The 13,534-nt window shown below is 45.7% G+C and overlaps 1 protein-coding gene across 2 annotated transcripts in view; it reads right to left on the bottom strand.

Annotated features, from left to right (window-relative positions):
* Nucleotides 1-13,534, bottom strand: part of LOC311139054 (inositol 1,4,5-trisphosphate-gated calcium channel ITPR1-like) — a gene marked incomplete at both ends in the record, with an annotated part of 129,615 nt that overhangs the window by 27,722 nt on the left and 88,359 nt on the right. For both annotated transcript variants that reach the window (XM_084173906.1, XM_084173907.1), the window contains 5 exons: nucleotides 1,411-1,503; nucleotides 1,738-1,927; nucleotides 5,913-6,077; nucleotides 6,595-6,770; nucleotides 11,998-12,120. In XM_084173906.1, coding sequence (XP_084030032.1) covers nucleotides 1,411-1,503; nucleotides 1,738-1,927; nucleotides 5,913-6,077; nucleotides 6,595-6,770; nucleotides 11,998-12,120 — 747 coding nt within the window. The remainder of the gene's footprint in view (nucleotides 1-1,410; nucleotides 1,504-1,737; nucleotides 1,928-5,912; nucleotides 6,078-6,594; nucleotides 6,771-11,997; nucleotides 12,121-13,534) is intronic.

Here is a 13,534-nt window from a genome sequence, read left to right as displayed (position 1 = left end):
AATGAGTTGCTCCCGGCACCATCTCAGAGCGAACACGTTCTGTGCCTGATGGCAACTAACCACTAACCTCTCCTCCACCTCCCTCTGGATCCTGGTCCTCCAGAAGCAGACACACACGGCAGGGCCTAAACACCTGTGTGTTTTCCCCAGCCCAGCCAAACCCAGCCAGGCCTAAACCCCTGTGTTTTCCTCAGCCCAGCCAAACCCAGCCAGGCCTAAACCCCTGTGTTTTCCCCAGCCCAGAAGGGAGAGGCTATACGGACACGCCTGGTTCCCAAAACTGATGACGTGTGTCACGCAGCAAGAGTTGAGTTGGGACGAACGGATTCGTTTGTCAGTTCTGTCAGTTGCCTTGTCCTAATGAGCGCTCCCCAGCAAGCTAGTTTATGCTTATTGCTAGAAACTTCCGCGAGAATTTGAAACTTGAAGAAAGTTGGAACTTGGGAGTTGAGAATCATTCAGTTTTATCAGACTACAAAATCAACAAATGTGCTTTAGCTGCCTGTCACCCTGGTCTGATATTAGCTGCACTATCTATACTTCCCTCTAAGTTACTGCAGGACAGCAGTGCTCGGCACGCAGGACTCGGGAGCGAGGACACACTGTGTTAAGTTGCAGGCTTGCAGCGCAAACTCTTCCCATTGAGCAGCAGGAGACTGTATCACGGTGACATCCAGATGTTTACTACCAATACAAGTTATTTCTTGTGTAGGCTGCTATCCTACTCAAAATATAATTGAGTATGGAAGAAATTGGCAACATCAACTACCGCCAGCTGCATGTGATACAGCTGCCCGGTGAAGCAACTGCTGTCCAGTGGGAAGCAAAAGTGTAAAGCACCTCACAACACCGTTGCATTGGTCATTCACACCGGCTTGTCGTAACGTTAGCTAATTGGCATGTCACGGTGACATCCAGATTTCAGATGGTGACCAATACTACAAGTTATTTCTCCTTCGCCCATCGAAATAAACATCACATTTTCTTTGACAAGTTTTAACTAGCGCCATGCTGTTGTTGCCAGCATAAACTAGCTAGCTGGGAATGAAGGGCTTATCAGGACGACTGACTGAACAGAATCCATCGACTCTCGGCTGCATGACATTTGTCATCAATTTGGGCACCAGGAGTGTCGGTATAGCCTCTCCCAGCCCAGCCAAACCTAGCCATGTCTAAAACCCTGTGTGCTTCCCCCAGCCAGCCAAACCCAGCCAGGCCTAGTCAAGGCCTAATCCCATGACTGCCTCATCGCACAGATTTCCGTCTCAGTGGAATTGTGGGAAACGTCTCCTCTGGGGGAGGACTGACTCAGGTGGTCTGAAAGGACACAGGAGAACCCCTTGACACACATGCAAGCCTGCGCACACACACATACACACACACACTTTTCCCTTTTCCTGGAGCACATACCATCCACAACAGCTTCTGTGGAGCAGTTCTCCCCGCTGTCCTTCTGACAGACTCCTGCTGACAGGAAATCTCCCACCATACTGGCTCCACTCTCTGCTAAACAGGAAAACAAAATGTCAGGAGAGACTCAATATTGAGCCTTTGTTGGCTCAATATTGTCTATTGTAAACGAGGGACCATATTTGGCAGAAGTTGCAGAGTTATTTCACAGCAGGAAATCTGGTGTAAGTCATTTTAAAATATGACAATCAGAGTGGGGAGGATAGACAGAAGAAGTCGTTCTGTTTGGGAACCCTAAGTGTCATAGTACCTGCACTTTGAGCTTACCTAGTGTTTTATTAGGTATCCTGTCAATATTGAGGAGGAAGTCATCCTGGAAGAAGATGTAACCTACGATGGAGAAGAGGTAGACCAGGATGAGAGCCAGCACGGCTGTCAGCAGGATGGAGCGTCCATTACGGGTTACACTCTTGATCACGTTCAGCAGAGTCTCCTCCCTGTACACCAGGTCAAAGAGCTGCAGGAGAGACAAGAGACAAACACAGCTTAGTGGGAGACAGGAGGATGAGTGAGTGAGATACACTTTCCCCGTCCATACAACTAGCTGGGTTACATCGTGCAGATAGGAATAAAGAACTCTCCGGGAAGAAGAGAGGCGATGGTGTATGTTTCATGATTAACTACTCATGGTGTGATTGTGGTAATGTACAGGAACTCAAGTCCTTTTGTTCACCCGAACTAGAATACCTCACAATCAAATGCAGACCGCATTACCTCCCGAGAGAATTCTCTTCGGTCATCGTCACAGACGTGTATTCCCCCTCAAGCTGATACCACGACGGCTCTCAAGGAACTATATCCTGAGGCCGCATTTATTGTAGCTGGGGACTTTAATAAAGCAAATCTGAAGTTCTATCAACACATTGCCTGCAGTACTCACGGTTCAGAAACTCTGGACCATTGTTCTCCCTTCCGGAATGGCTACAAGGCCCAGTTCAGTTATGCCCTTGGTAAGGCAATCAAACAGGCAAAACATCAGTACAGACACAAAGCGGAGTCGCAATTCAATGGCTCAGACATGAGACGTATGTGGCAGGGACTCCAGATAATCACGGATTACAAAGGGAAAACCAGTCAGGTCGCGGACACTGAAGTCTTGCTCCCGGACAAGCTAAACACCTTCTTCGCCTGCTTTGAGGATAACAGTGCCACCGACGCGGGCCACTCCAGAGAACTGTAAGCTCTTATTCTCTGTGGCCGACGTGAGTAAGACATTTAAACATGTTAACCCTCGCAAGGCTGCTAGCCCAGACGGCATCCCTAGATGCATCCTCAGAGCATGCGCAGACCAGTTGGCTGGAGTGTTTATGGACATATTCAATCTCTCCCTATCCCAGTCTGCTATCCCCACTTGCATCAAGATGTCCACCATTATTCCTGTACCCAAGAAAGTGAAGGTAACTGAACTAAATGACTATCGCCCGTAGCACTCACAGCTGTCATCATGTAGTGCTTTGAGAGGCTAGTTAAGGATCATAACACCCCCACCTTACCTGACACCCTAGACCCGCTGCAATTTGCATACCGTCCCAATAGATCCACGGATGATGCAATCGCCATCGCACTGCCCTATCCCATCTGAACAAGAGAAATAGTTATGTAAGAATGCTGTTCATTGACTACAGCTCAGCCTTCAACACCATAGTACCCTCCAAGCTCATCGTTAAGCTCGGGGCCCTGGGTCTGATATTTGCCCTGTGCAACTGGGTCCTGGACTTCCTGACGGGCCGCCCCCAGGTGGTGAAGGTAGGCAACAACACCTCCACTATGCTGATCCTCAACACAAGGGCACCACAAGGGTGTGCGCTCAGTCCCCTCCTGTACTCCCTGTTCACCCATGACTTAGTGGCCACGCATGCCACCAACTCAATCATCAAGTTTGCAGACGACACAACAGTGGTAGGCTTGATTACCAACAATGACAAGACAGCCTACAGGGAGGAGGTGAAGGCCCTGGCGGAGTGGTGCCAGGAAAATAACCTCTCCCTCAACATCAACAAAATGAAGGAACTGATTGTGGACTTCAGGAAACAGCAGAGAGAGCACGCCCCTATCCACCCAAACAGACAGTGTGGTGAAGAAGGCGCAACAGCGCCTCTTCAACCTCAGGAGAGTGAAGAAATTTGACTTGGCCCTAAGACCCTCACAAACCTTTACAGAAGCACCATGGAGAGCATTCTGTCGGGATGTATCACCGCCTGGTACGGCAATTGCACGGTCTCCAACCGCAGGGCTCTCCAGAGGGTGGTGCAGTCTGCCCAATGCATCACCGGGGGCACACTGCCAGCCCTCCAGGAAATCTACAGCACCCGGTGTCACAGGAAGGCCAAGAAGATCATCAAGGACCTCAGCCAACCGAGCCAAGGCCTGTTCACCCCGCTATCATCCAGAAGGCAAGGTCAATACAGGTGCATCAAAGCTGAGACCAAGAGACTGAAAAACAGCTTCCATCCCAAGGCCATCAGATTGTTAAATAGCCATCACTAGCCGGCCTCCACCCAGTACCCTGCCCTGAACTTAGTCACTAGCCAGCTACCACCCAGTTACTGAACCCTGCACCTTAGAGGCTGCTGCCTTATGTACATAACATGGAACACTGGTCACTTTAATAATGTTTACATACTGTTTTACCCATTTCATATGTATATTCTGTATTCTAGTCAAGTCATTCCTATTCAACTATTGCTGTGCATATACTATTCTATCCTACGTATTTTCATATTCTATCCACATACTGTCCATAATGTCTATGGTACACACTACCGGTCAAAAGTTTTAGAACACCTACTCATTCAAGGGTTTGTCTTTATTTTTACTATTTTCTACATTGTAGAATAATAGTGAAGACATCAAAACTATGAAATAACACATATGGAATCATGTAGTAACCAAGTAAAAATATATTTTAAATTTGAGATTCTTCAAATAGCCACCCTATGCCTTGATGACAGCTTTACACACTCTCATCCAGCTTCACCTGGAATGCTTTTCCAACAGTCTTGAAGGAGTTCCCACATATGCTGAGCACTTGTTGGCTGCTTTTCCTTCACTCTGCGGTCAGACTCATCCCAAACCATCTCAATTTGGTTGAGGTCGGGGGATTGTGGTGGCCAGGTCATCTGATGCAGTGCTCCATCACTCTCCTTCTTGGTCAAATAGTCCTTACACAGCCTGGAGGTGTGTTGGGTCATTGTCCTGTAGAAAAACAAATGATAGTCCCACTAAGCCCAAACCAGATGGGATGGCGTATCGCTGCAGAATGCTGTTTAAGTGTGCCTTGATTTCTAAATAAATCACAGACGACAGTGTCACCAGCAAAGCACCCCCACACCATAACACCTCCTCCTCCATACTTTATGGTGGGAAATACACATGCGGAGATCATCCGTTCACCCACACCGCGTCTCACAAAGACACAGCGGTTGGAACCAAAAATCTCCAATTTGGACTCCAGACCAAAGGACACATTTCCACTTGTCTGATGTCCATTGCTCGTGTTTCTTGGCCCAAGCAAGTCTCTTCTTATTATTGGTGTCCTTTAGTAGTGGTTTATTTGTAGGAATTCGACCATGAAGGCCTGATTTACACAGTCTCCTCTGAACAGTTGATGTTGAGATGTGTCTGTTACTTGAACTCTGTGAAGCATTTATTTGGGCTGCAATTTCTGAGGCTGGTAACTCTAACAAACTTATCCTCTGCAGCAGAGGTAACTCTGGGTCTCCCATTCCTGTGGCGGTCCTCATGAGAGCCAGTTTCATCATAGCGCTTGATGGTTTTTGCGACTTCACTTGAAGAAACTTTCAAAGTTCTTGAAATGTTCCATATTGACTGACCTTCATGTCTTAAAGTAATGATGGACTGTCGTTTTTCTTTGCTTATTTGAGCAGTTCTTGCCATAATATGGACTTGGTCTTTTACCAAATAGGACTAATCTTCTGTATACCTCCCCCTACCTTGTCACAACACAACTTTTTGGCTCAAAAGCATTAACAAGGAAAGAAATTCCACAAATTAACTTTTAAGAAGGCACACCTGTTAATTGAAATGCATTCCAGGTGACTACCTCATGAAGCTGGTTGAGAGAATGCCAAGAGTGTGCAAAGCTGTCATCAAGGCAAAGGGTGGCTATTTGAAAAATCTCAAATCTCAAATATATTTTGATTTGTTTAACACTTTTTTGGTTACTACATGATTCCATATGTATTATTTCATAGTTTTGATGTTTTCACTATTATTCTACAATGTAGAAAATAGTAAAAATAAAGAAAAACCCTTGAATGAGTATGTGTTCTAATACTTTTGACCGGTAGTTTATATATTTCGCTACTGCCGCAGTAACATTTGCTAAATATGTGTATGTGACCAATACAATTGGAATTGATTTGATTTGAGAGAGTGAGCGAGCGAGCGAGAAGGCGAGTGAGTGAGAGTACAGTTTTTACCAGCAGACTGTAGAAGAAGACATGGACGAAGACACCCAGACTACAGATGATCAGGTAGAGGAGGTGGTAGAGGAACTCTACATCCATGATCATGGCCTTGTAGCCCCGCGTGAACGTCCCTCTGTTCCCCACAAAACTCATCAAGAAGATCATCTTATTGCCCACCTGAGGAACAGTGGAAAACATAGAAGGATTAAGTCAAAGAGCAACAATTTTGCCATGTTAATTTAAAAGTACATACTGGTACAACTAAGTAAAGAGATACAGAAACAATCAGGCATAGCAGACTAACACATAGCCAACTTTTGTTACAGAGACTGGCATAGAGGGGGAAAACTGCTCCCAGAAAAGTTGACATCACTCCAAAAAACTTCATGTGCAAGAAGCATTGGTCATGCATCCATTCAACAGGTTTTTACTCTTAAAAATAAATAAATAAATACATGTCACATACACCGGGTAGGCGCAGTGAGTGTTCTGTTGGTCTGGTTGACGCAAGAGTGCCACAGCTCTGTGGAATCCCACAGCGACGCACTACACACTTCACCTCACATGTGGGTCAGGCCAGGACACTGGATAGGGCGTTTGAGGGCACAGGAGCTACTGTGACAGGACCATGTGACCACAAACCTTCCCAGTCACAGAGGCACTCACACACACACACACTTGCAGACACACTCACGTTAAAGGCCCCTAGCAGGAAGAGGGTGGGCTCCAGGCCCACAGAGAAGATGAGGCGGAGGATGGTGGAGGCGATGAGGACCCGGACGCCGTGGGGCTGGGGCAGGATGATGACGATGGCCAGGGACACCAGCATGGCGATCCACAGCAGGGCTGACAGGTGACCATCCAGGGTACCTGGAAGAAGGAGGGGGAGAGGAGAGAGGTGAGAGGAGAGAAGTGGGGTTAAAAGGTAGAAATGGGGCGTGGATAGTGTTGTCCATGCAAGATGCCTACATGGAATATTCATACAGTGACACTTAGGCCTACTGTAGATACAGTTAAAGATCTGTTTACATTGAATGTTGAATCAAAAGACAAAAGCAGCCAACACTACAAGCGTCGGCTCATCCAACTGCTGTAATGATAGATGGCAACGCATTGGATTGTATTAACAAGCAAACAATCTGTTCTAGGCCTCCAGTGCGGGACATCCCTCTGCAGTAGTTTCACCTGTTGGACATGCTCAGGCAAAATATCTCCCCAGGGAGACGAGGCAGAGCTCTAGAACTTCACAATACTACCAGTTACAACAGAGGTTAAAGTGTGACACATCAGAATGTTGTGGCTCAGTGAAGCTTTAACATGAGCTTACCTGGCACAAACTTGGTGGCTAAGTCCCAGCTATGTCTGTGCAACACAAGGACAAAGTCAGTCGGATAACTGTGTGCGTGCATGCGTGTATGTGTGTTAAGATGAAAACAATTTAGTCGGTTTTGCTGTATTCAATTCTAGGCCCCAGCCAGAGGCCAGTTTCGCCCCCTCTTCTCCTCTCCGTGCAGAGATCACATGACAGGTGCATGTTACATAACTGGGGCAGCTAAAAATACACCTGGCTCCTGAGAAATTCATGAGGGATGGTCTGGGAGTGATCCCAGGTCCGCCGGCTGACAGCCCGTCAGGGAGCTGGACTCCACAGCCAAGCCCAGGAATGACGGCTAGGCTCACTTCTGTTAACTCACAGCACCTTTAGAGAAACCACCTCTCAGAGACATACAGTATCACAGGTGTCATGTCTCACTCCTATCTAATCCTATTATTCCTACTTATTGTTTACCTATCTCTAGACCTGCATACTGTAAGCACAAGTCTTCACATGCATTTCTCCTGCTCTCAAAAATGTATTTCAATAAAAGCTTTGTTTATTGTCTTAATGTCACACTTCCACGCAATACTTAGAAAGGACACTGAAATGAGACTTCTCTTTTACCAGCAGCTGGATTGAACATTAACAACGAGCAGCATTAGAGCTGGCATACATCCAGACAGACATTAGTATGGACCAATCAGTTGTATGTGCGTTTAAGATTTACTACAGAGCAATAATGATACGCAAGCCAAGGTTTTATGCATATGATGGATGGCTACATCGTTAAGCTGACATCATTTCCCCCATCGCACACCAGCGGACGTGACCTCAGCGTAGCCCTACAGTCTGATGCTACGCTCTCTGAAGTTCTTTGACACTGTAAACCACATGAAAGTATTCTAGCGTTTTTTTCCCTCCCTCTCTCTCTGAGGAAATTCAAAACAAAAGGGACTGCGCTGCTTGACCCCAGTTAGACAGAACAATGTAAAGTTTATGTGAGTCACAATGTGGGTCTTCTCTCTGCAACAATAGAGGCCTTAATGACTGGGGTTGTGGTTTACACATCACCACAGACTAACACTGCTCTCAGGCATATACAGTGAGGGAAAAAAGTATTTGATCCCCTTCTGATTTTGTACGTTTGCCCACTGACAAAGACATGATCAGTCTATAATTTTAATGGTAGGTTTATTTGAATGGTGAGAGACTGAATAACAACAAAAAAATCCAGAAAAACGCATGTCAAAAATGTTATAAATTGATTTGCATTTTAATGAAGGAAATAAGAATTTGACCCCTCTGCAAAACATGACTTAGTACTTGGTGGCAAAACCCTTTTTGGCAATCACAGAGGTCAGACGTTTCTTGTAGTTGTCCACCAGGTTTGCACACATATCAGGAGGGATTTTGTTCCACTCTTCTTTGCAGATCTTCTCCAAGTCATTAAGGTTTTGAGGCTGACGTTTGGCAACTCAAACCTTCAGCTCCCTCCACAGATTTTCTATGGGATTAAGGTCTGGAGACTGCCTAGGCCACTCCAGGACCTTAATGTGCTTCTTCTTGAGCCACTCCTTTGTTGCCTTGGCCGTGTGTTTTGGGTCATTGTCATGCTGGAATACCCATCCACGACCCATTTTCAATGCCCTGGCTGAGGGAAGGAGGTTCTCACCCAAGATTTGACGGTACATGGCCCCGTCCATCGTCCCTTTGATGCGGTAAAGTTGTCCTGTCCCCTTAGCAGAAAAACACCCCCAAAGCATAATGTTTCCACCTCCATGTTTGACGGTAGGGATGGTGTTCTTGGGGTCATAGGCAGCATTCCTCCTCCTCCAAACACGGCGAGTTGAGTTGATGCCAAAGAGCTCGATTTTGGTCTCATCTGACCACAACACTTTCACCCAGTTCTCATCTGAATCATTCAGATGTTTATTGGCAAACTTCAGACGGGCCTGTATATGTGCTTTTTTGAGCAGGGGGACATTGCAGGCGCTGCAGGATTTCAGTCCTTCACGGCGTAGTGTGTTACCAATTGCTTTCTTGGTGATTATGGTCCCAGCTGCCTTGAGATCATTGACAAGATCCTCCCGTGTAGTTCTGGGCTGATTCCTCACCGTTCTCATGATCACTGCAACGCCACGAGGTGAGATCTTGCATGGAGCCCCAGGCCGAGGGAGATTGATAGTTATTTTGTGTTTCTTCCATTTGCGAATAATCACACCAACTGTTGTCACCTTCTCACCAAGCTGCTTGGCGATGGTCTTGTAGCCCATTCCAGCCTTGTGTAGGTCTACAATCTTGTCCCTGACATCCTTGGAGAGCTCTTTGGTCTTGGCCATGGTGGAGAGTTTGATTGATTGCTTCTGTGGACAGGTGTCTTTTATACAGGTAACAAGCTGAGATTAGGAGCACTCCCTTTAAGAGTGTGCTCCTAATCTCAGCTCGTTACCTGTATAAAAGACACCTGGGAGCCAGAAATCTTTCTGATTGAGAGGGGGTCAAATACTTATTTCCCTCATTAAAATGCAAATCAATTTATAACATGCGTTTTTCTGGATTTTGTTGTTGTTATTCTGTCTCTCACTGTTCAAATAAACCTACCATTAAAATTATGGACTGATCATTTCTTTGTCAGTGGGCAAACGTACAAACTCAGCAGGGGATTGGATCAAATACAGGGGATTGGATCAAATACTTTTTTCCTTCACGATAGATAGATAGATAGATAGAGAGATAGAGAGATAGGGAGAGAGATAGGGAGAGAGAGAGAGAGAGAGAATGAGTATTACTTGTATTGTGTATTCATATTTTTCTTTATGTCCACAGATATATAGATTTTCAAGCACATTCTCATTTCTTCTGCTTTGTTGCTGCTTATCGGACGTTCATTATTTGACGAGAGAGACTGTTGGGAATTATCTAAGAGTTGAGAGGGACCCACCCCAGGCCTTATTGGTTAGGTGTCACTTTTTAGGGTAGACCAAACACTGCAGTCTGCGTTCTAGGCGTAATGATTCCTGCCAGGCTCAGGGTAACCAGACCACATGGAGGCACACACAGTACACACACACAGCCCAACTCACCAACAATAGAGACAGATACTCCTGAGTGGCGCAGTGGTCTAAGGCACTGCATCGCAGTGCTAACTGTGCCACTAGAGATCCTGGTTCGAATCCAGGCTCTGTCGCAGCCGGCCGCGACCGGGAGACTCATGGGCGGCGCACAATTGGCCCAGCGTCGTCCAGGGTAGGGGAGGGAATGGCCGGCAGGGATGTAGCTCAGTTGATAGAGCATGGCGTTTGCAACGCCAGGGTTGTGGGTTCGATTCCCACGGGGGGGCAGTATAAAAATATATGTATTCACTAACTGTAAGTCGCTCTGGATAAGAGCGTCTGCTAAATGACTAAAATGTAAATGTAAATGTAGATACATGGCAGTGGATCCTGACTAAAGGCTCATCAGTGTCAACGTGAAGACAGGAATCTGGTGACAGGTTCATTAAGTGTGTGTGTGTGTGTTAACTTAAGCTCAAACCCTGTATCAATAATCAGGTCAGGGCCCATATGCACAAAGCATCTCAGAAAATATCCTAGGAATCCTGCTAAAACCCATTTTAAGACTAAATGAACTGCCAGCTCAGAGTAGGTTTTAGGATGATCTTAAGACACTGCCCAGACAAACTCTGAGCCAGGAGTACAATCAACTCATAAAAGTTTCTCAGCTGGTAATCACAACAGTTTGAGGTACTAGGCGGCAGGTAGCCTAGCTGTTAGAGCGTTGGGCCACTAACCGAAAGGTTGCTGGTTCGAATGGCCGAGCCAACAAGGTGAAAAATCTGTCGATGTGCTCTTGAGCAAGGCACTTAACCCCAATTTGCTCCAGGGGCGCTGTACTACTATGGCTGACCCTGTAAAACAACATATTTCACTGTACCTATCCGGTGTATGTGACAATAAAACATTTTTTTTTTTTTTTATGTACCGCAAAGGAAAGATTGTGATGACACTCATTGACATTATAGCAAATGATGGGAAATAACCCATCGTGATGAGGCATCGCCAGCTATGAACTCTATAGCACACTTCAGACAACCACAGTGAATGTGATTGTAGGCCTACATCAAATGTTGCAATGGTAAAACGTTTTCTATAATTTTCACATGACACGATCAGTTTGCCTACTCTTAATTATTGCATAATATGTTGGTGTGCATAACCCGTGCTTTAAAACATACATTTATTTTCTCTGCCGTCAAGAGGAGGGCTACAATTTTTCTTTTTGCCCGGTTAGTGGTGGGGGCCTCCAATCAAATCTCGCTTAGGGCCCCCAAAAGGCTAGAGACGCCCCTGATAGCAACACACTGGTCACTCCCATTTAACAACTCTAAATCGCTTTGGCACAGTAGGCATCAAGTCACTAAATGTCTAAATAAGCATGTGCATTGTAAACCACTGTTGAAATATAAAGTACGGCAAAGTGGAATCACAAGACCTTCAGAAAACTGTTTTTAAAAAGGGATGAACCAGTTTACGCTCCATTCACCTTCCCAAACAGCTTGTGGTTGTGTGTAACATGCATTGTAATGCAGTTCCCCTTGCTTTAAATGGTCTGTGTGTATCATTCGTTCAAATATCCTGTTTTGTAACAGTCACACATGTAGAATAAACAGAGAACCTGTAGCTACACATGCAGAGATCAGCCATTGATTGGCACAGACACCCTGCAAATTACTCAGATGATTGAGGATGGGGAGGAGGACGGAGGAGAGAACTCACTGACCTCTGCGGATTCCTTCCAGAGGGTAGAAGAAGGCTACCAGCAGGTTCATGAGCACGGCCAGGTTGAATGAGATGCTGCTCCAGAAGGACATGTTGCGAGAGCACCAGTATAGAATGGGCTGGGCTGGAGAGGGGACGAGGAGTGCCAACACACACAGTCAATACACAGTCAACAGTATCACTTCTACACCAGACAACCACACAGTGCATTCACTACTACAACTTCACCACCACCACAATACTGCTGCACTCACAAACTTAGACAGGATTCACAGGAGATGCACATACACATACAGTATATATTGCACATGTAAACACATTCGACAGAGCATTAATTGGAGGATTTTCCACTTATGCACAATGCAGAGGTTCTTACCAAACACACTCACAATTGCATCTAGAGCTAAATCTCAAAGACATACACTGTACCACCAGGGGCTTGAGTTATGTAAATTATGACATTTTTGAAAGGGGGGAAGGAGTGACAATTTTGTATCAATTGGTTAGTTGTAGTAAGGTTATTGCTAGCTGGTACCCAAACATCATGGGTGATTGGGCGATTCACTTATCACTGTTTTTCCTTCCAGCAAATAATACACCCCAGTGGCACGTGTTATGACTATCCTGCAACTGATGCAGGAAATGACTGAAGTTTTTGCCTTGTTTGTGCCAGCTGAAGCATGATACACAGTAGGGCAGTGTTTCCCAAACTTGGTACTGGGGACCCCAATGGCTGCACATTTAGTTTTTTGCTCTAGCACTACACAGTTGATTCTAATAATAAAAGGTTGATGATAATAGTACTACATAGTTACAATAGATACATAAGTTAATCAATTTTCACACCAGAGCAGTGTTTCCATTTTAATGTCTTTAGACATGTTTCCAAATTGAGGGTTAATTCTGCATTAAACTAGAATTACATCCAGGTTAGGGTTCACAGTCAGTTTATTAAATTGCGTAAGGGTCAAATACACACAGCAAAGCAAAAACTTCACCTAAATATCAAAAGGGTGCAAAGCCAATTAGCATGCTTATTTGGTGTACATTAATTTTTGGAGTGTGTTCAGTACTGTCCAGCCCCGGGGATTTGAACTTCAATTCGGAATCTCGACCGTCAACCCCCTCCCCGGTTAACATAAGCCACACTCTCCTCGCCTACTGCCCACATGGCCATTGTTCAGAGAGGGTCACTGCTATTTTGGAGGCAGCTTTTTCATTTGAAAAGAGGAACTAAGGGTGGGGACTTTTATAAACAACAGCCACCGCACTCATGCATCAACGAAACAACATGGCTGATCAGTCGCTGTGCTGCTGATTCATTCAGATAAGACATGTGCGTCACGTGTGTTAGAGTGCAGTCCCCTCTTGCAGTACAGGGCTCACAGAGGGACAGACAGGCAGAAACACACTCCCACTGAGGAAACAAAGGGTGCAGTCATACAGCGACCGCAGCCTGAAGGGGGGTGAAGGGATCAGGTGCTAGGCATCAATAGGGAGACGCCCTACTGAATGTGCAACATGGGTACGTTGGGTGG

The sequence above is a fragment of the Coregonus lavaretus genome, assembly GCF_964263955.1.
Source record: "Coregonus lavaretus genome assembly, chromosome: 12".
Taxonomy (NCBI): domain Eukaryota; kingdom Metazoa; phylum Chordata; class Actinopteri; order Salmoniformes; family Salmonidae; genus Coregonus; species Coregonus lavaretus.
The sequence above is the reverse complement of the archived record's forward strand: the minus strand, read 5'-3'. Positions and strand labels throughout refer to the sequence as shown.